Raw genomic sequence first — 20,842 nt, forward strand, 5'->3', positions numbered from 1 at the left:
CGGCGGGGCCAGTCTCTCAATAGGATGATCACTGTTGTCTCGTAACAATGTGGTTCTCTTATTTTATCAACCCCTAGCGGGTTCATTATACACTGAAATTTACAGGCTGATGCATTTAAAATCAAACAAATCCAATTGTGGCCCTGTTCTGACTTTTAATGTCATGTTTTTGGCTATCCTCTCACCTGGTGTTAACACAGGACACTTTAAAAATAACCTAGGGCTTTGCAACGTTACCACACACAACCTGCCGATCGAATAACTGCGCAGTGGCCGTTTATACTGCTGGGTGTACCCATTAATGCTGGTAGGAACCTCCTGGTTACACCAGCCCACAGGGGATTATTGCGTCCGTCGTGCAGGGAGGGGCTGGGTGGGGAGGGGCTGGGTGGGAAGGGTGGGGCTGGGTGGGGAGGGGCTGGGTGGGGAGGGGCTGGGTGGGGCTGGGTGGGGGGTGGCTGGGTGGGGAGGGGCTGGTCACCCCGTGGTGCCCTTATAAAACTCAACGTTTAACCTACTCACGCCGGCTTGTGCCCGCCCTCACAGTCGGGCATATTTGCGGAACGCACCACGCCGCCGTTGACCCTGGCCATTGAACGAGCAACCCAACGTTCCTACCAGCTCCCTCCGCAGGAATGTGTTACCGACGAATTTTGGATCGCAAGCCCAGCGCAGCATTCCATCTTGTTTAATGGGGCCCACTGGCGAATATGGTTGAAAGATCCTCGCATTCGGTCACAGTGACATGCGCTGTATGGCAGGAGCTACTTGACTCTGGTTAATGGACATGGCATCCTTTCTTCCATGGTAAAGTATGCGTTACGTGAAGTCATACGGCACTAAGAGTCATTTGTTTTTGCAGTCCACGATTATTCTTTATTCATGACCTCTTTTTTATTGACTGATACGAAGCAGGGCTGTGACAGGCATATCGTTTTTTTTCACTCTATGTACAGCTTTATTTAAAAAAATAACAATGATGTTTTTTTAATGAGCAGCTGTAATTGAGCTGTTTATCTGAACACGTTTGGCAGTTGTGCAAATGGTATCCATCATCAAGCGGGAATAGAAATATGTTTTATCAGTTCTGGGACTCGCGTTATTGGTTTTGTATCGATAATTTCCATTCTGTGATATTTCTTATAAATTCACACGTTGCACCCATTGGCAATATCGATCACACAACACACCGCATCTTGTACCCACAGTGCGATGAACAATTGTCTCAAGCTTTTAATTACTTCGATCCTTGGCAGTTCAGATTAAAAGCGGGTCGCAGAGCAAATTGGATTGGCCCGGCAATAAAATATCCCTGGAAAAAAAAAAATTTCAACGTTAGCTTGCGAAGCATTTAAGGGTAGCGGAATCCAGGGTGGAGTACGCGTTCAAGAGCAACATTCTCACCAAAACGATGCCCATGTTCGTTGTAAAACGAGACTTAAGGATGAAAGCAAACACCTTTGCAAGCTCTAAGGCATTGCCCCAAGGCCAGAAATGGACCTGGATATACATTATGTACACCGTTTACCATCGACTCATCATGATGAGAAACCCATTGTTATAATAACGTTCGTTTCAACATCATCTCTCAGTTTTGATCGCCCCTTATCTTTTGTTAATGCGTGTAGAATCATTGTCAGTGGAAAACACGGCCATTGTTTTTTTTAATCAAAAGTCACTGATACTGTCATAATAGTTGTACTTGCAGACTGTTAAATTGTAGTGGAAACTCATCATCTTGAAGAACAGACGGGTGTATGCAAATTTTCAAACATGCCACTCAATTGTGCATCATCCCCGCGGAATTAAGTGCTGCGTTGGACCACAGTACTGCCCTCTACATCAAAATCGTATCTTCTTTTCACTACCTTAAAAAACAATCGCTTATCCCTTTTATTGCTTTGGTTTAGACTTGCGTTGCTGACGTTTGCGAGTTTCCCCTGCAAGTTGTGATGGGTCAGCCCAAGCCTGCGGCGCCGTTACGGAGTGGCACACGTGGCGCAACGCTCCTGCCAGACGCATCGACACAGCCCGTACAGGAGGCCCACGGTCAGCGTGGCTGGCATGAGGTTGATGAGCAGCACCCCGAGCGCCACACGTTCCATCACGAGCATGTAGATTCCCACGGGCAGAGAGCTGAAGTAGGCAAAGCCCAGCAGCCAGAGCAGCAGGCGGGGTGCCCTGCCACACAGCCCCCTCCGCGACGTGGAACTGCCGTGCGAGAACGTCGAGTCGTGGCTCTGCGGCCGGCCGGAGTTTGCCATCGTCCCGCTCGGCGAGCCTGCTCCTGCCACGGAGTCACCGGTGAAGTTCTGGCGCGCTGCCAGGTTCAGGGCCAACCCCGTGCCTCGGCTCTGACCATAGGTGAACACCTGACTTTGGTCTAAGCCTATTCCCACGCCCGTGTGCTGAATCTGGCCGAGTTCCGAAAGGTGGTCGTGGTTGCGAGCCATCGCCCAGTTGAGGTCGAGGCTCGACGCCCGGTTGTGGCCGAGCGCTGCGTTGGGGAAGCGTCCCGCGAGGTGGTCCCCGCTCGGCGCGTTGAGCGCGAGGCAGTCGACCGACACGCACAGCGCCAGCGAGGAAGTCTTGAGGCGCAGCGGGTTGAGCAGCATCTCGCCGCCGCCGTTGTGGCGCGCCGGTCGAACTGACGGCGGAGGAGGAGGCCTCCACCGAGCTACCATGCTGCCCACGAGTGCCTCGTCCTCGGGCAGAGCGGACACGTCGCGCGAGGGCGGCACCGCCGTGGGGCAGCGGCAGAACGGGCACGGGATTTGGCGTGAGCCATCGCTGCCACCGCTTCCGCCACTGCCGCCGCTTAGTATCCGGGAGAGACAGTGTGAGCACACGCCGTGGCCGCACGCCAAGAGTTTGGGGCGCCGCGCGCGCAGATCATACGTGTGGTAGCAGATCTTGCACTCGTACTCCTCTCCGCTGCTCCCGCTGCCGGCACTGCCTCTGCCAACCGACCGGATACTGCCCCGGGCCTGGGTCCAGATCGCCATGTCGTTCGTCATTGCTGCGTGGGCACCGTATCTATTGCGTGGGGTCCGGGAGAACACACAAAGGACTTTAGGTGGAGCGTGAACAGAATGTTGCCATCCACAGTAAGCCAACCAACCTGTAGCACCACCCGCCTTGGCTGCAGAATGACTGAATTTATTTTTGCCAAAGATCTTTTGACAATTAAGTAACTGGATTGAAATTGGAAGGCATTGCTGCTTTACGCAAATGGAGTTAACGGTTGAACATAACGGTGGAGAATTTCCCCGCAGACCGATGAGTCCCTCAGCCATCACTTGCATGACATTTTGGCCCATTAAAGAGTTAAACATCGTAGCTTGCTGTAAGCGGTCAACGCTTGTGAATAAGCCGCGAAAAAAACATACCAAAAGGGAAGGGCGTGTGGGAATTGTGCACTTTCTCTCTAGATTCCCTGCCTTCCGCGAATAGACTGTGCCAGATGTCCCGGATACATGCGCCGATTAACGGTGGCTTCTTGAGAGTTGGATGTGTGAAATGGTATTTTGTGTTATCTCCCCTACTCCACGGGATTTTCTTTGTGATGCAAGCCCCTATCACACCTCCAGGACATGAAAGGATAAACATGTATCGTGGGATGCAAAGGCCCTCTTTGAGCAGCAGTAGGGTGCAGTTGTTTATTTATTTTTACGGTCGATCCTTAAAATTGACTGCGCCAAGAATAGAAGATGTTTAACAGCCAGGGTGCTGTAGCCTTCCCTCATGGGTGTAAATTGTGAGCGCTGCACTCGATTGTGCCCCGGCAAGAGATTGGCAACTGGGAGTAGGTGGTATTTCATATTGTTGCTTGTGTGCTCGCAGCCGTTCCAATGATTTGTATTGTTTGCTTGCACTTATTTTGAAATAATCTCCGAGGAATGGTGCTGCCATTCTTCAAACTGATGCTTGGAATCATTAAGCGTGCTTTTCCTGTCGGGGACTGATCAATTGGTAAACGCAATCAGATATCGGCCAAGCCGGTATTACAGCTGCTTACAATCGGCGTAAAAGGGTTGTGAACAGAAACGTTTCTAAGACTGCGTAGATGTTTTGCGGTTGTGCTGATGTGTTTCAAGGTGAAACATCCAATGTCAAGACAGCAATGGTCCGATGTCAAACGACAATAATTTTTTCTACGAAAAACAAGCGGCGCTTAATCGGTCATTAAGTTATATTTTCTAATGCAGAAAACAAAAACTGCGGCAATTATTTACTTTATCGTTGTGAGGGTTGGACAAATATACGGCCCATGGGCTTGCGGCCCACATAAGGCTTACACCATTTCAAAAAACGGAATGCAACAGTTATCCATCACTGCAAGCATTTTAGCCACACTAATCGGTAAATAGAGCATAATCTTTTCCTATTTTGTTTGTGCTCAGTCATTTCTGTCAGAAGGGACTAAGGGCTGTGTGTGTGTCAACGTGTGGCCTGCTATAAAGGTCTTGTTTGACCCTTGGCAAGGAAAACGTTCTCCCAATCCCCTGCCTTCAGGGTTCTGGAGTGGAATCGCCACTAAATGCAGGTTGCATCGAGTCGACGGTTCCATTCTGCCAGCCGTATGTTGTGAATAAACTTCCGCGCCCTTTAATTCTCGAGAATAATTGATTTCAATTCGTGAACTATTATGCCTTGTTTTTTACGGAACCCTTTATGAGGAACAGTACACTTAACTTAGTGGCAATGGAGACATTTTATTTTACAAGTGTCGAGAAGACTAAGCTCTTGCCATTTAATTAACGTTCGCTAATTTTGGCGAGGAGTTGCTACGGCAACAGTGAAGCAATGTCGGGCATAATAAGCAATTTAGTATGCACCATCACCGATTTAATTGTATTTTAATTAGGACGATATTATCTCGGATGAATCGTACAGATATACATGCATTGCTACAGATGTTCGCAATGCAATCTCAGAATGGCTGGGCCAGCAAAACACAAGGGGCGGTCAGGCTTAAGCTGAGCTTATTATATCTCAAAATGACGAGACCCCCCCCCCCCCAGGTGACTTTTATTTCCCCTCTGCTCACTTGACGAGACGCCTGGCAACGGGTGCCACGTGTGTTGCCAACGCGTTGACACCCATGGGGGGGGAGACAGAATGGAACACCAAAAAAATTGATGTTTTGTTTTTGGTGCTGGGTGATTATGGAAAATATGTGCAGCTAGTTGATGGTCTCAGGCCTGTCACCGATGACTGTACGACAAAATTATTTCAAATTTGTTTTTATACTTAAATGCATCTTATTCCAGCTCTGAGACGTAATTGTCAGTTTCATTGCAATGAGATGATAAAAACAAATCACTTGTAGAGCCATTCAAAGTTGTGATAAAGGGACCTATTGGAGTGACTTATTATAATTGTATTTGTTATGCTTGTTTACTCAGGAAAACCTCACTGAGTCTCAAAAATAATTTTCAGGAGGGTCCTGCCAAGTTTTTTCAGCAGGGGACAATGTTTGCCCTGTGTAATTGTAATTGAGTCATTTTCAAGTAATTTTTAAGCATTGCAATGTTTTGCCAATACCTGTTAAAGAATGTATTTAATAGCTTTTGGAGGAAACACGTGAACCCAGAGGAAACCCATGCTGAACAGGGGGGAGAACATATAAACACTCCACAGAAAAGTGCCCGAGTTGGAAATCGAACTCAGACCCTTCTTGCTTTGAGGCACGAGTGTTCCCACTGTGATGTCTTCTGGGGCTGTTTTCTGGTCCAGAGTGATGACCTACTCGTCGGACATGTATTTGTCTCATGCTATGACACTGATGGCTGGAGAAAGAAGAGAAAAACATTCTAAAAAACGTGCATGCATGAGCAGAAAATACTATTTTTAAACCCGATCATATTAACCTTGGCTTCACAATGGATTTGGCTTGAATTTTGGCTCTGAGAATTAAAACAAATATTAATTGGCCTGTAAATGTGTGAAATAATCTCATGAAGGCTAAATGGTTCACCTTAAGGACTTGTCGGGATAAGTCCTTGAAAGAAATCTCTCTAATACACAAGGTTGCACTGCTCTGAGAAATTTCCGATTGGTTTCTTCATCTCTTAACGTGATGATAAAAGCACAGTTGCAGTTGGGAGTGGGGGGTGGCGCGGAATGACTCAACAGTGGTTTCATTCCATTAATTACTGGCAAATAACAGGTGTCTACCCTGAGCTATATTTTTCGTTGGGGTTTCAAAGGGAAAAAAGGCAGGGAAAAACGTCAGTTCGGTGAGCGTGTTCGTAGATTTTACCGTCAGATTCTAGCAGCAAATGATGTCTTTATCAAGAAGTCATTGCGGTGAATGTCGTCCATTTTACTACGGCTCACCGTCTCTTCATTCTGTCTGTTGGGTCCTGCAGTTCTTGCGTCATCGACATTTGACCTTCATCAATACCTTTATGCTTGTACCTTGATCGATGACCTCTGGGTGCCACTCAGCTTTCTGTCTCAATCACTTGTCCTCCCCCATCCTGCACACGTGCCCTACGCATTGAACCGCTTTCTTTTTGATGTATGTAACTGTTAAGAAATAGTGGTGTGTTAATAACAATGATAGTAATAGTTTACAGCGATCCACTGCTGTATGAAGGCCTTGCCAGGACATGTCAGCCATGAGGGGGTTGTTTGGCCTAGTTCGCTACACCGGTCAGTGCTTGTTGCATCCCACTGGGATTTTTGCACAGCGTTGGTGTACGGTGTTATTTTTTCTTTCTGGAAGACTTTGCAGTTTTTTCCTGGATTTTTCTGTTTGCGCATAGTCACTTTAAGATGTTTTCTTGTTCATGTTTTTTGTTTGTTGCGGTTGCACCCGATTCAAGAGCCGAATGGCTCACAGGGCTACACCAAATACATGAAACTGAAACTGAAAACGGAAGTGCCCAGGACTCTCTAGGATATCACTCGCCACTAATGTTAGCCATGGCTGGGAATTGAACGTAGATCACTGGATTCATAGTGCAGCCACCGCTCCACTGGCGATAACAATAATAATTAAGTTTCATTGACTGTTGCCTTCCATATAATGCCAGGGATTAGCTGAATTGTAATCTAATTTAGTCCTCCCAAATTCCCAAAGTTGCTTGTGACTGATATCATTAATGCAAATGCGTTGGTGCTCAGTCGCTGTTTAATTAGCTTCCTCACCCGAACCTGGGGAAAACGACATGAAAACCCTTTTCTGCATCACCGTGCCCGTGCCTCACAAAAGCGCCTATCTCCAAACGCCGTGCGATACGGCCGTGCCGAGGTTTACATTTAATTAACCAGGAGTGTGATTGTTTATAATAGCAAAATAAAATAACACATTTTTTTGTCGTGGTGAAAAAAATTGACAGTGTGATAACAACATCGTTTAGAAATTAGCACAGTTTCCGTGAAACTGGCAAGAGTCGATTCAAAATGTAATCCTCGTGTTTGTAATGGAATGGAGGGGTAGCAGCCCTGAAGGTGAGGACCAGGTATTTTTTTGTCTCAATAAGAAAAGAATCTGTGAAGCGGTGGCGCAGTGGTTATTGCTCTGCACTGTGAACCTGGCCAACCTGACTTCGTTTCCCGGTCACAGCTAACATCAGCGGCGAGCGATATCCAAACTGGTTGTTGGGAACCCCCTTCACTAACCAGCACTGACTAACTTGGTTGAAATATGGTCAAACTAGCATGGTAAATTATGACCGTCAGGACCTGGGAAGGTGTTCGGCCGTGAAATGGCAAAGGGCTGTATATGATTTATATTAATTATACAAGAAGAACTGTTAATCCTGATGTGTACCAAACAGCTTTCATAATTCATATGACTTCCACAGTAGACAGAAAATATTGCAACCACCTCACCGTGCTTGTGTACAACATTTTCCCTGTTAAAAAAGTAATAGATAATCTACAGACCTTTGTTAATCCACTGCTGACCAGCCCATGTCATGACCATACATCACTACTTTGGGGCCGCTTGTTGAAGAGGTTCACGGTTTGAATCCAGTGGCCACCATAATTAATACTGTGGGTGTATTTAGTTTGTTGTTCTCCCTCGGCACCTCCGATTAACACGGTTGGCTACGTACGGTGCGAAAGATAAAATATACTACACGCCATCTACTTCACAATGGCTGTTAAGAATCCTGCAACGTCATTCCCAAGAATGAACTATAAAACCAGACTATTTTTTTTATTTTGCCAGGTAAGACCCACTGAGCTATTTTGCTCTTTTTCAGAAGCGATCTGGCCACACATGATATTTCAACGAAGTGGCTTATAATGTGGAAACACTCTAAACACACGTTGATTCTAAATGGGGAGGGAAAAGCCAGAGGACCCGGAAAAAATCCACGCAAGCACGGGGAGAACATTCAAACTCCGAATATACAGGCATCAGGGTCAGGAAGCGAACCCAAGACTTCTTGCATACAAGGCGAGGGAGTTAACATTTCACCACCACGGCCATTGTGTGCCAGCATCATGGTCCAAATGTGCAAAATTACCTGCAAATTACTTACTTTGAAGCTACAAAACCTTGGAAGGACCCTCCTGGAAAAGATTCATGAGACACATTGAGACTTTCCTGGGTAAGCAAGCGTAATAGTAATGATAATAACATTAACCATTGCTGGTTGGTGAAGGTGGGGCTCAGGACATATTCACATATCAATCTGCACACTCCATGGCCAATAATAGAACCCAGGCCACCAGGTTATGGATAAATATTTGCATGCGGGTCTACTAATGAGGGTCATGTTATTTTCCCAACACTATATGCTCGTATGTACATTGTGTCTCTACCCTCAGAGCGTAATCTCGCAATCTGGGGAGGCAGAAAATAACTATGCTAACAAATAGGTTTAGAGAATAATTCAATATTTATAAATGCATGCATTGTGCATCAGTGATGCTATCGCTAATGCGATGCGGCAGGTCATTGGTGCGAATGGCTGGCCTGGGACTCAAGGTCCTCCTCTAAATGTGTGCATTCAAAGCCACCGAATTTGCAAATATTGGCAACGCGAATTCCGTTACTTGATATAACATATGGTTATCGGCAGGCCTATCACCATTCACCCAGAATGCACCAGATCCTTCCACATCTTAGAAGCTAGGCTGAGTTGAGCTTGGATAGTGCTTGCATGGGTGACTACCATATACAAGCAGGTGGTATAGGCTGACATGGGGCTATGTTGTGGACAGCAGAGGGCAGTGCAGCGAAATCATGTTTTTGTACTGGACTGATATACTATGACGTCTACACGGGTCCACCATCCTGAGCTAACCAGCGTGGTAAAGTATGGTTAAACAAAATATCCCCCATGACCCACATGGCGTGGGGAGACCCATTATCCAGCAGTAAAGTGACGGAATGGCTGTGCGTGTAAGCAGCAGACTGCCTGAATCAATCGGCAAAGAGGATACACTTCCTGCCGTCTGACCTTTCGTCCTTTTCATAGCTGTTGTTGGGCTTGTTCTACTTCCTTCGTTTGTGTGGCATTAGCACGGCAGCCTGCCGCGCACAATGCCGTGGCTTGCCGGGTGGCATGTAATACGCGTGAGATTAGATTTTACAAACATTCAGCAAGAAAAAAAAACCCACAAGAATTCCCTGTTCCTGTTAGCCTTCTGTGGGCTGACCTAACAAATTAAGTTTACTTCTCACACACATCCACGGATATTGCTAAGGCTCCCTTCAAGATTATTTGCCGTTGTTTTATATCGGTCTATAGCCATGAACCTTGGGTGGTGAGGTGGCGCGTTGGTGGCTGCAGTTCGAAACCCAAGCATTATTAAGTGTTCGTGCTCAAAGCTCTGTACGAATAAATGTGAGAATCCGATGCTGTACTGTACCGTCACCTTATGACCACATCGCAGCCTTAGACCTACAACAACTGGTATGCCCTTGTATTCTGCCATACACGTACCATGGTTTTACCCGCTTAGCTTTCAAGGTACGACGTGTTCGGGTACATTTGGAGTTATTTCGTAATGGGCTTTCGTTACGCCGTATTTAAATCTTTCTAAAAAAGTGAATTGGCCGAAGATCCCATTGCAGGGCCTTCCTGGATCCCAAGAAAGACTCGGTGAGGATTTCCTAAAATAAGGCAATAAATTGTCCAAGGGAAATAATTATATCAAAACCAAACCCAACCATCTTTTCTCCCCCACCAACACCACCATCATCATCATCATCATCAGCCATGATCAATCCACTGCTGAATGACAGCCTCCCCTAGCCATCACCATCTCTCATTGTCTGCACAAAATCCGCTTTCATACCTCCATGTCCACAGTCGATGTCCTCTTCAGTAATTTTCCCTCCTTTGGCTGCCACTTCATCATTTGTCTCGACCACTGGTCATCACGCCTCGTCACGACATGTCCTGCCCCAAGCCCTTTCTTAACGGTCAATGAAATGCCTCTAGCTTGTATTATCAATCACGTGTTCCTCTTCACGTCTCTCGGTGTAATTCCAAGCACGTACCTCTTAATGCTTCTTTGTGCAGTCTTGAGCTTTTGTTCCCATTCTCTTGTGTCGATGTCAATGTCTCTGGTCCATGTGCCATAGCAGTGAATATACGGCAATTATAAAAGCTTTTTTATGTTTCTCACGGGCACATTTGCGCGATGCTACTGCCTGTCTTGCAATGCGCCCAGGTGGTTCAACGGCAGCGCAAGCAGCTCGTAATATGAAGGTTTGCGAGTTAAAATTCTGGTTGGATGTTGACTCGGCTCATCCTTCGCTTCGGGGTCAATGAAATGAGTACGACTTTATGGGGAAGTCAACAGCGGCTGTTCTTGTGGATCAACTCGCCATTGCCATGAGAATGGGGGTATCTTCGCCACTGACACAGGGATGTAAATAAGAAAAATGAACACCACCTCACTGTTCATTTGAGCCCGGAAAAAATCACAATCTCATTTTGACTTTTGTCCACGATCCCGTAAGGTGTACAGGGCGCGTGCTGCACGGGCCATTGCGGAGGTCGCAGGCCGCTCGCAGGACGCGCAGGCCGGCTGGGCGGGCCGCAGTGAACGCTACGACGGAGAGATCCGCCACCTGCGCCAGATGCTGAGTGACAAGCAGGGCGCCGTCGAGACGTTGGCCGGCGAGAAGAGGTACGCGGTTGAGCGTTTGTGCTTGGGGCAAGCTGAGACAGTAGGTAATAAGATAATATGTCTCTTCTTGGTTCTTTCGGTAAAGTCACGTAGAAGGGAAATAATAAAATAATAAAAATAAAACATAATAAAATAATTCTCACGACGTTTCGGCCACAACGCAAGCAGCCGTCCTCAGGTGAAGAACAGGTCTGTTGGAAAGACAGCGTCTGACAGACCTGTTCTTCACCGGAGGACGGCAGCTTGCGTTGTGGCCGAAACGTCGTGAGAATTATTTTATTATGTTTTAGTTTTATTATTTTATTACTTCCATTCTACGTAACTTTACCGAAAGAACCAAGAAGATGAATCCCTACAGTCACGAAAGCTTTAAATCGAAATATAATATGTCTCCTTCATATTATCTCTGCATCTCCAAATATTTACAAAAAAAAACTGTCGTTTATACAGTAATACCCCGATTTACGTTTCCACCCTATTACGTCATTTCGCAATTACGTCATCACTTGATTAATACCTCTACCTGATTTGCGTTACCTCAACCCACACTTACGTTGCTGACAGCATGATCTGTCCATTTTCGTATCCATTGCCTCTCAGCCTAACCCTCCACCTACCCTGTAAATTGCTTTGAAGTCGTTTCGATATTCGTCTTTGAACCTTTCAGGAACGCATCCCCGACGTAAACCGGGGAATTACTGTACAACCCATTGGCCCCATGGCCTTCTGGGAGTAAATTATTTCAGCAGCATTGATTTTGTACAAAGCAAATTTTTGACCGGTTTTGACATAATTTTTGTCATTAGGAAGACACATTACATTATCATAAAATCTAAATGATCCAAAAATTATAAAATAGGTCTGTAACTGCCCTCAGAAATCTAAAATGTAAAAATTTGAGATTCATCCATATTATAGTGAAGATAAGATGAAGATGCTGATGGGCCAGTCCTCGGCTCTTCCCCTATACTATCACTAACTGGCCAGTGTGGTGAAGTATGGTTTTACAAACCCCCCCACTGACCTACACAGCATGGGGAGGCCTTTATCCAGCAGTGGATTGGAAAAAAGGGTATATTATAATTTACAGACTATTTTCATTCAGCCTTCTGCTATTCTTCTTCCTCAATGGATAAGTAAAAGGTGCGGGCCTGCCATTTCCTGCTCACACACATGCTCACAGAAGGGTCTCCACTCAAGGCAGCTCTTAGAAGCCCCTCCAGGAGGTTTTGTGGCCAACTCTTTCACACACAGCCAAGAGGGTTTGGAAGAGGTTGGAGTGTCCAGACTTTACCCCACAACACGCGACCTGGCGATTGGCTCACTGCCGTGTGCCCAATTATACTCAAACGAAACATTTTTTTTTTTTTACCAGGTAAGGCCCACTGAGCTATATAGCTCTTGTTCAGAAGCGACCTGGTCACAAATGATAGCTTAAAGCAGTGGCTTATCATGTGGGGGAAAAACCGGAGGACCCGGAGAAAAATTCACGTGACCACGGGGAGAACATGCAAACTTCGAATGTACAGGCGTCAGGGTCGGGTTCAAACCCACGACCTCCTGCATACCAGGTGAGGTCGTTAGCATCTCAGCACCGTGGCACCCTTACTGCTGGCTGGATAGAGGTGTGGGAGGAGGTTTAAGAAACTCAGGTCAGAGCACTGACCTCTGAGTTCATCTTGTGTTTAAACAGCTGCCTGTGATAAAATCGGATACACAAGTGTCAGTGAGTTTATGGTATCAGCCTGGTCACTACTGAATACATAAAAACGATCACTTTAGAGTTAGCTCTACACTTAACTTGGCTAACAATTTGGCTTTTAACAATAAAAAATATCAGTTTTACAGTTAGGTGGAAAACATTACATACTGTAGTAGTAGGTTTTTACCCTTTAAACTGGTACAAAACTGACACCTTTATACAAGGCATCATGTTTGCAATAACCACAACGCAAGTAGTCAAAATGCAAACAAAAAGAAACAACTCTGATAATGATAATGATATGCATTGTTCTTGAAGTTGTTTGGTCCACACCCGAGACAGCTTTCCTTAGAGCCTAGTCTCCATTGGTGTTGGACCAGATGACACCAAAAGGCATACAACTCAAAAACAGCGTACTATCAGAGTATTGAGAGCTCGGGGTAAGCATTTACATTTTGAGACCTCCTTTACCAGTGGCAAAATATAGTAGTAGGTTTTTACCCTTTAAACTGGTACAAAACTGTCAAAACGGACAGTTTTGACAGTTTTGTCACTGGTAAAGGAGGTCTCATAGTGTAAACATTACATACGTTAGCAGATTGGGTGGAAATTTTCTGTCCCCAACTGTGTGGGCCAGGGGTCACTTAAACAGATCTTAGAGACAGCTCTGTGATATGCACTTCCACGGGTCGTTCTATCACAGGAAGTGTTGCACTGCTCCGGGAGCGATCCAAATGGACCCCTCGGCTCGTGACATGACAACGGCAACACAATCGGGATAACATTTGGGGAAGGGAGAAAAAAATATGTACAAATGTTTTTCCAAGTACGGCCCGTTGCCGTACTTGTTAAAACGTTAACAAATCTCCGAAGTAGTGACAGATAACCTGCTCGCTGTATTCGTCAAGCATCTTTTCATGCAGTTGCATTTCAACGTGATATAAACCCATCATAATCCTCTCTAAATATATTGCTTTTCATTCTCGTATGGTGTTTCCGGAGACACTCAACCTGTGTTCAGTCAATAACGACAAGCTACTATTTATAATTATGAGCTATCTCTATACATTGGATTGCATCTTCCTGTAAAGCATGACGTGTCACAGAAAGTGCGGTGGGTTGTGGGGGCAAGCTGTAGGCCTGTCGTGCAAGAGGCAGATTGTGACATAACGGAATTAATGAGGCCAAAACACTTTCATTTTTAATCATTGCAACAAAATTTACAGTTGTAAATAGCACTCTGCGTCAGCCTATGCTGAATAATATATCGTTCAAACGGGTGGAGTCGGCATGTTAATAAAATGGTAAATAAATCTCACGACTTCTCGCTCAGTTGGGAAATATATCATCTTTCCTGCCATCATTGCGTCTCTTCTATGATTGGAGCAGAAAACAACGGAACATGAAAGTTTAATGTTTGTGACTTTTGCATTTTGCCTTGAATGTAAAATCACTAACAGCAATTACACATTGATTTAAAGATTTCGTGACTGCAGGGATTCATATTCTTGGTTCTTTCGGTAAAGTCACGTAGAAAGGAAATAATAAAATAATACTAATATTATATTAATATAAAACAATAAAATATTATTTTATTATTTCCCTTCTACGTGACTTTACCGAAAGAACCAAGAATATAGCAATTACACAATTCAAATGTACTTGTACAAAAGCAACATCACACCTGAATTACTGCATTAAGAACAAATGTACCTGTAAGTGTCTGCAGCATTTAGCGCACCTCGTTTTAAAACCTGGCAAACTCAAATTTTATTCCTGGCCGTTGCTAACATCAGAGGAGGGTTATATTTGAACCGGTCCTGGTCCGTGACTAAATGTCATGGGCAGCCCTTCATCCAGCAGTGGATGGACAAATACCTATACACTTGCAAAAAATACTTTACGGGTAGCCGAAATAATATATTGGAAATGTCAGTGACAAACAATTAAAGATGTAACCCAAAATTCTACATTTTTCTCATCTTTGGATACACAGCTAGTAATTGTCTGAACGTCCCAACATAGGACCTCCCTTAAAAATATTCTGGACATAGACTCAGGGAGGCTTTCCTGGATAAACAAATGACTTCATTACTATGATTATTAGATTACTGGATGCCTCCCTTGCTCACTTAAGCTACTTAACCGAGTCTCACGGTGTTGGCACCAGCAAAGTGCAGCCAATGAACATTTTATAACGTGGCGCTTATTGTTGTAAGGTCGTGCCCATAACACACAAAGTGTTTGCGACAAATGAACCACAATACATTGCTGATATTGTCAAGTAGCATTAACCCTCACGTAAACTCCGGTCATCCTCGCAGCAGCTTTTGGCTAACCATCGAGCATAGACGACGTTGCACTGCATCGCGCGCTTTCAGATGCGCTTCTGTGGCCGTCTGGAACGCTCTTCCGATATTAGGATGCCACTGGAGCCTATGCGCTTTTGAATCTAAATTAAAGAGTAATTTCTCGAGAACTGCTTTTTGTGTTTCGTCTGTAGTCCTTCCCCCTCGCCTCCGATGAACATGGTTGGCTACGTTACGGTGTGAAATAAGTTGAAAATACATGCATACGTTAATCAAACGATCGGTGCTTTATTTTGCACGAGTCTTTTGTTTTCGTCACTCCCCACGTCGACGCCACGTGATCCATTTTGGCCAGATGGTCCCCATCGGTAATATTATGCTTCATTATATACTTGATATGTGAATGATATGTGAATTGGAGTTGTGGTGTATTGTGTGCGTGTCTGTTGTTTATTTTAATAAAGAACCTTTGTAGTTTCCAGACTTAGGCACAATTGCCACTGTGGTGCACTTGGTTTGTGGCCAGACAAATGATGGAGTGGATGGCCAGCACACGTACCCTGCCACCCTTTATTCCCTTGCCAAATTCTAGATATTAATTTCAGGCTAAGGCACGCAGGCTTTGGTAGTGGGAGGGGGGCCTTCGTTGTACTCTCATTTGAGGCCAAGTTGACCTTGGGAGGTTAGGGGGGTGGGTCCTGTTTTCGTTAAAGATTTCTGGAATTTAAACGTCTACTCCACTTGGACGGACCTTGGGTAATGGCCATGGAAAGGGAATCGTGAGGGTGATCGAAAAGCTTTTCTTTTTTTGTACGTTAACACATTCGAAAAACGCCTGTCAGTAAAGTATCAATGTAATGTAAACAACACTCAAGTACGCGTTTATCTATTAGAAGGGAACTTGGATGTTGAAACGGTTATCGGTGAAAAGAGCCTTATTCGGAAAAGTCGGGAATAAAAGACTGCGGTGGTTTGCACACGTGACAGTCGGCGGGACAATGTCCCGTGACTTGGCAATGCCGAACAAAAGAAACCATGTGGGTAGATGCAGCGATAAAATATCTAAAGGAAGAAAAAAGGGTAGAGTTTGAATGAAGAAGGTATACTGGCTAAGAGTAAGAAGGCTATGGTGTAAATCCATTCTGCACCTTCGTCACTAATGTGTTGAAGGGACAAATGAATGAATTCATGAAAGGTATATTGAAAAGTGACTCCCGAATTGAGAAAAGCTTGTTCCGATGTTCTTGTTTTACCCTGATGTTGGGATTGTGGTTGGCAGTGTGGTTAACACAGCCAGCAGGGGCCAAATCTATAAGGTGATTGCATTTCAGTAGAGCCCACAAGCTGATTATTGATGGAAGACAAAGAGAACATAGCACGTGTAGAAGGTGCCTGTATTAACCCCTTTAACTCTCTAAAAGCCACAAAGAAATGAGCGCTGTATCCCATTTGCACAGCGGTCATTATATGAATTGAAGCAAGTGAAGCAAATCTGCGCACCCTAAACTCTTTGGAATTGTGTAATTTCCACAGCGGTGGACGTTTAGTGTCTTTTGCCTGTCACCAAAATTATCTGGTATCCCATCGGATGTCAGGGTACTATGCAGGGGTTGAGCCTGGATCGTGCTTGGACGAGTGGCCACCTTTTTTTTTTTTACAAATTAACAGGTTAGCGTTGGGCGGTGGGGCTACGTGGTGGGCAGCAAAGGGGGTGGTCCAGTAAAATCCATTGTTGTCCTGTACTTCCATGCTCCCATGTGTACACTCCCAGCCTTCACCAACCTGCCTTGAGCAGCAATGTGAAATATGGTCAGACGACCCCCACGATCAACACGACTTGGGGGGGGGGCCTCATCCAGCAGTGGATTGAAATGTATATACTTGAGTGAAATAGCCTGAGTATCCTTTATAACTGTTACCATGGACAAACACTGCCTTATGAATACAACACAAATAATCATTGTGTGAGGCATTATTTCAAATCCACACAGCTATGCCTTTTGCAACTAATATCTGCGAAAACAAAATGCATGGTAGAAAAAAGCAATTCTTATGTTCCAGATGATGTTCACATTTGGGTGGAGCATTCATGTGGTGGGTTTGGCTCTGTACTATGAACTCAGCAACCTGAGTTCGATGTCCGGCCACGGCCAACACAAGTGGTGAGATATATCTGCACCAGTCCTGGTCTCCGCCCTTCACCAATCTGTACTAACCAGGATGCTGAAGTATGTTTAAACAACCCCAATGACTGACACAGCAGGGGATTGCCTTCATACAGCAGTGCATTGAAGACGGGCTCTTATTACTTTCACATTTTGGCTGGATTTTGGAACGAGCCTACTCATTGCAAGCGTGGATACCCCCATCTCTTCCAATATGTCTGGCCATTGTGTTGGCCAAAATATCCACTAGAGCGGGGATCCCTGGAGCTCTCTTTAGAGAAGGTCCTTCCACCAGGAGTAGCATGAGCATCAAATTAGTATTTGCAACCTTTACCACCATCTTTTTAATCATTATAAAAACAATGATCTGATAAATGTAAAAACAATGATGTCACGGTGTCTGTAACATCGGCAGCTTTCGTAGGAGCGCACATATGGACATTACCGGTCTGCCACGCAAAAATAAACCATTGACTCTGCTTTAAACTGACCTGGGCACGGGCACGCTGAGTCTGCTCATAACCGCAGCCTTCCCAACTGCTCTCCAAGCTTTCCTTTCCTCCCTAACGCCAAGACAAGGAGCCACAGCTGAGAGCCACCCTGCCGAGCAGAGAGAGAGAGAGAGGCCCTGACAATCATCTGCCAGCACAGTGGCAGCACAATGTGGCATGCCTTAATTAACCTTTCCCACCCGTGGCATTTAATTTTGTTTTTAGCCACTGCAACGTCGCTGACCTACTTTCGGCTAAATTTCATGAAAATGTGGGGAGCAGGGTGGGTTGGCAGTGGGAGTTTGTTTGCATTCAACCTTGGCAGTCGTGCGATGGAAAGATAGCCTGCTGCCCTTCCCTGGCACACGTTGTAATTTGTTAAAGATTGTTATTATTCTCGGACAGTAGGGGAATGTTAGAAAGTGATTCCCTTTTTTCCCTCTGTGCATGTCACTGCGGTATAGCTTAGCCAGAGGCATTTGCATAAAAAAATTGCTGTTGAACATAGTGTCCTGCGCATTCTGAAATAAAAAAAACAGCATTATTAGTTTACACAGGGAAAGCCTCACCGAGACTCAAGACTCGTACTATCAGCAGAGCCCTTGTATTTAGATATTTAATCAATTCTATTTTTCTGTATGTTTTTTTTACATATGGGGTAGAAACCAGAATTCCGGTAAAAGAAAAACACCCACTCGTGTGAATTGATAACACTGAAACACTGCATAACAATTGGTCAGTAACCTCAATGTTATATATTTTTTACTTCATGTGCACCACCTCATTTTCGCTATCGCCGCAGGAGGCACCCACCCACCTCTACATACGTTGCGCCACGAAGCTTCAAAATCCGAGTGTGTGAATTGCAGGCGTGACATCGTTAACGCCCGGGCCCATCATTAACGGTTCGAGTTTACCGATGGTTCCACCGAGGGGGCATCAGGCTAAGGGTGTCCTCGTGGGTAGATCCAGCACAGACCGGTAGACACCTACTTCCGTCTATTGGCCTTGTGGAGCTCAGGAACGGTGGCAAGGGTGCGGAGAGGTGACGCTCGGTGCAGGGAATGATGCGTTTCCTGACCCCGCGTGCGCCAGCCTCATAAGCGATTCGTCTATGCACCGTCGAATATATATTTAGTGAGGTCCGAAACAGAAATGGGTCCACTGATTGTTGGTGTTAAAAATAAACCGAAGTGTATGCAAATTTCAATATCCCTGTTTTCCAAAAACGTGCGGCAATGTCGTCCCAATGTACAACACGTTGCCTTTTTTTTAAAGCACAAACTGCGAGAATTTTCTGAAGAAAAAAACAAGTTTAAACAGGTCTGACCCTGACTGTGTGCGAACAGACGCACCCTTGATACATGAGAAAACCGTCCCTGATTTGACGGCGAATATTAAAGTGCAATGAGGATAACTGAAATGTTCTGCAGCGGGGATTGTTTGAGAAACGGGGTCAGAGCCAATTTCCACCCCAATTAATCGTCGACCTTCTCGGTGGGAATATTTCAATCTGTGTAACCTTGCAGAAGTTTTTTTTAGGATTCCAAATTTTTTTCCGGGCACAAAATTAAAAGAAACATTATTTTAAATGATGTCATGTTCCTAACACTCGCCAGCTGCTTGTTTTCACATGGGCCCTTCAAGTGATGGGCACAAGAAGCTGTTCAAAATACGACACGGGGAAATGTGCTGATATCAGGCTAAACCCTGAATATTAAATGAACGCTGCCATCTTTTGCATAATAAAGTGACCCGATTATTGTCTCAGGCAGGTGCAAGGGGAAAATTTGGCAATCGCATTGTCCACAATTCAAGCGGTATTTGAAGTTGGCTATGAAGTGATTGTAGATTTCTTTTCACGTCAATCAATGAAATCACGGCTGCCATTTAAATTGGACGTTGTCACCAAACATACGCTCACCCGTCAAGTTTATACATTTCCACTGGAAAAAAACATCACGTTTGTCAATCCTTCCATCGGTCTAATTTAGGAAAGGCTTTGTTTACACAAAGTGGCCACCATTGTGAACACACAATAACAGCTAAAACAGTCTTATTTATAGGAAGATAGAAATGATAAATCTTACCGGCCAGGGTGTGTTCAGTAACCATGAACTTGCCGTGTGTCCTTTTCTACGTGTGAGCTCCTGTTTGACAGTTTGACTCTCAAACGAGACAAAAAAATGTTAACTTCATTTTCATTTATTTTATCTCATCATAATTTTTTTTTTTTGCAAAGAACAAAAAAAATCAAATACGCCACGAGTTTTCCTCTTTCACAGTCATTATTTGGCTGCTACTTGATCCCTACCAAGTGGCTTCGCACCTATTTTATTCACTCCCTCTCAAGGTGCAGGCGCACACGCGCCGGCCGTTCGTCCGAAGTCTACCCCGATTCTTCTGCCTTGGCAAACGCCGACGCGTGACTTGCTGACATTAACGTCGCTGTGGCCGAGCTCCACGATTGGTTCCTCACCGCTGTTCCACCTGATTGGCTTCCAAAGCGCAGAGGCCGATCCATTATTATTATCAGTGCTGAGGGTGCCCCCGGGTGGGTGAAGAAGAGGCGTGCACCGCGGCGTTACGAGCGGCTGGGTCCGCCTGCTAAGGGGCCGTCCATAAATGACGTCACGCGAGTTTTAACGATTTTTTAACCCCCCCCCCTCTTCGTCACACGACGTCACAAAAAGTCAGACCCCCCCCCCTCCTCAAATATGACAAAGCTCTGCCCCCCCCCCCCCAAAAAAAAATAAAACATGCTTCAAATCGCTTTAAACTATTGTCATTGTAGTGCGTATTTAATGTGGCGCTGCACTCTGATGTTGTAGGAGAAAACATTTATTAAAAAGTCTATTTAATTAAGTAGAACGTGTTGTCTATATTTATTTAATGTTGCGCATTTTGATGTGACGTCACATTTCTCAAACCCCCCCCCCCCCTCGTCGCACATCGTCACAAATGTCTGACCCCCCCCCCCCCCAGGTGCGTGACGTCATTTATGGACGGCCCCTAACGCCAGACACCGCGAGTGTCCCCGAGGTGGCCAGGTGTCTCTGCAAAGGC

At 45.2% G+C, this 20,842-nt stretch overlaps 2 protein-coding genes across 3 annotated transcripts in view; one reads left to right on the forward strand and one right to left on the reverse strand.

Annotated features, from left to right (window-relative positions):
- Positions 1 to 20,842, forward strand: part of LOC144735097 (centrosomal protein of 89 kDa-like) — a 96,346-nt gene that overhangs the window by 73,544 nt on the left and 1,960 nt on the right. For both annotated transcript variants that reach the window (XM_078617506.1, XM_078617507.1), the window contains exon 19: positions 10,940 to 11,109. In XM_078617506.1, the coding sequence (XP_078473632.1) occupies positions 10,940 to 11,109 (170 nt within the window). The remainder of the gene's footprint in view (positions 1 to 10,939; positions 11,110 to 20,842) is intronic.
- LOC144735098 (E3 ubiquitin-protein ligase RNF182-like) lies at positions 857 to 20,309 on the reverse strand. The gene is made up of 2 exons (XM_078617508.1): positions 19,867 to 20,309; positions 857 to 3,036 (listed from the first exon to the last, which is right to left on the reverse strand). Exon 2 carries the CDS (start codon positions 3,015 to 3,017, stop codon positions 1,980 to 1,982), a length of 1,038 nt encoding a protein of 345 aa, XP_078473634.1. The 5' UTR covers positions 3,018 to 3,036; positions 19,867 to 20,309; the 3' UTR covers positions 857 to 1,979.

This window comes from Lampetra planeri, chromosome 54 (genome assembly GCF_965212315.1).
Source record: "Lampetra planeri chromosome 54, kcLamPlan1.2.h2, whole genome shotgun sequence".
Taxonomy (NCBI): Eukaryota; Metazoa; Chordata; class Hyperoartia; order Petromyzontiformes; family Petromyzontidae; genus Lampetra; species Lampetra planeri.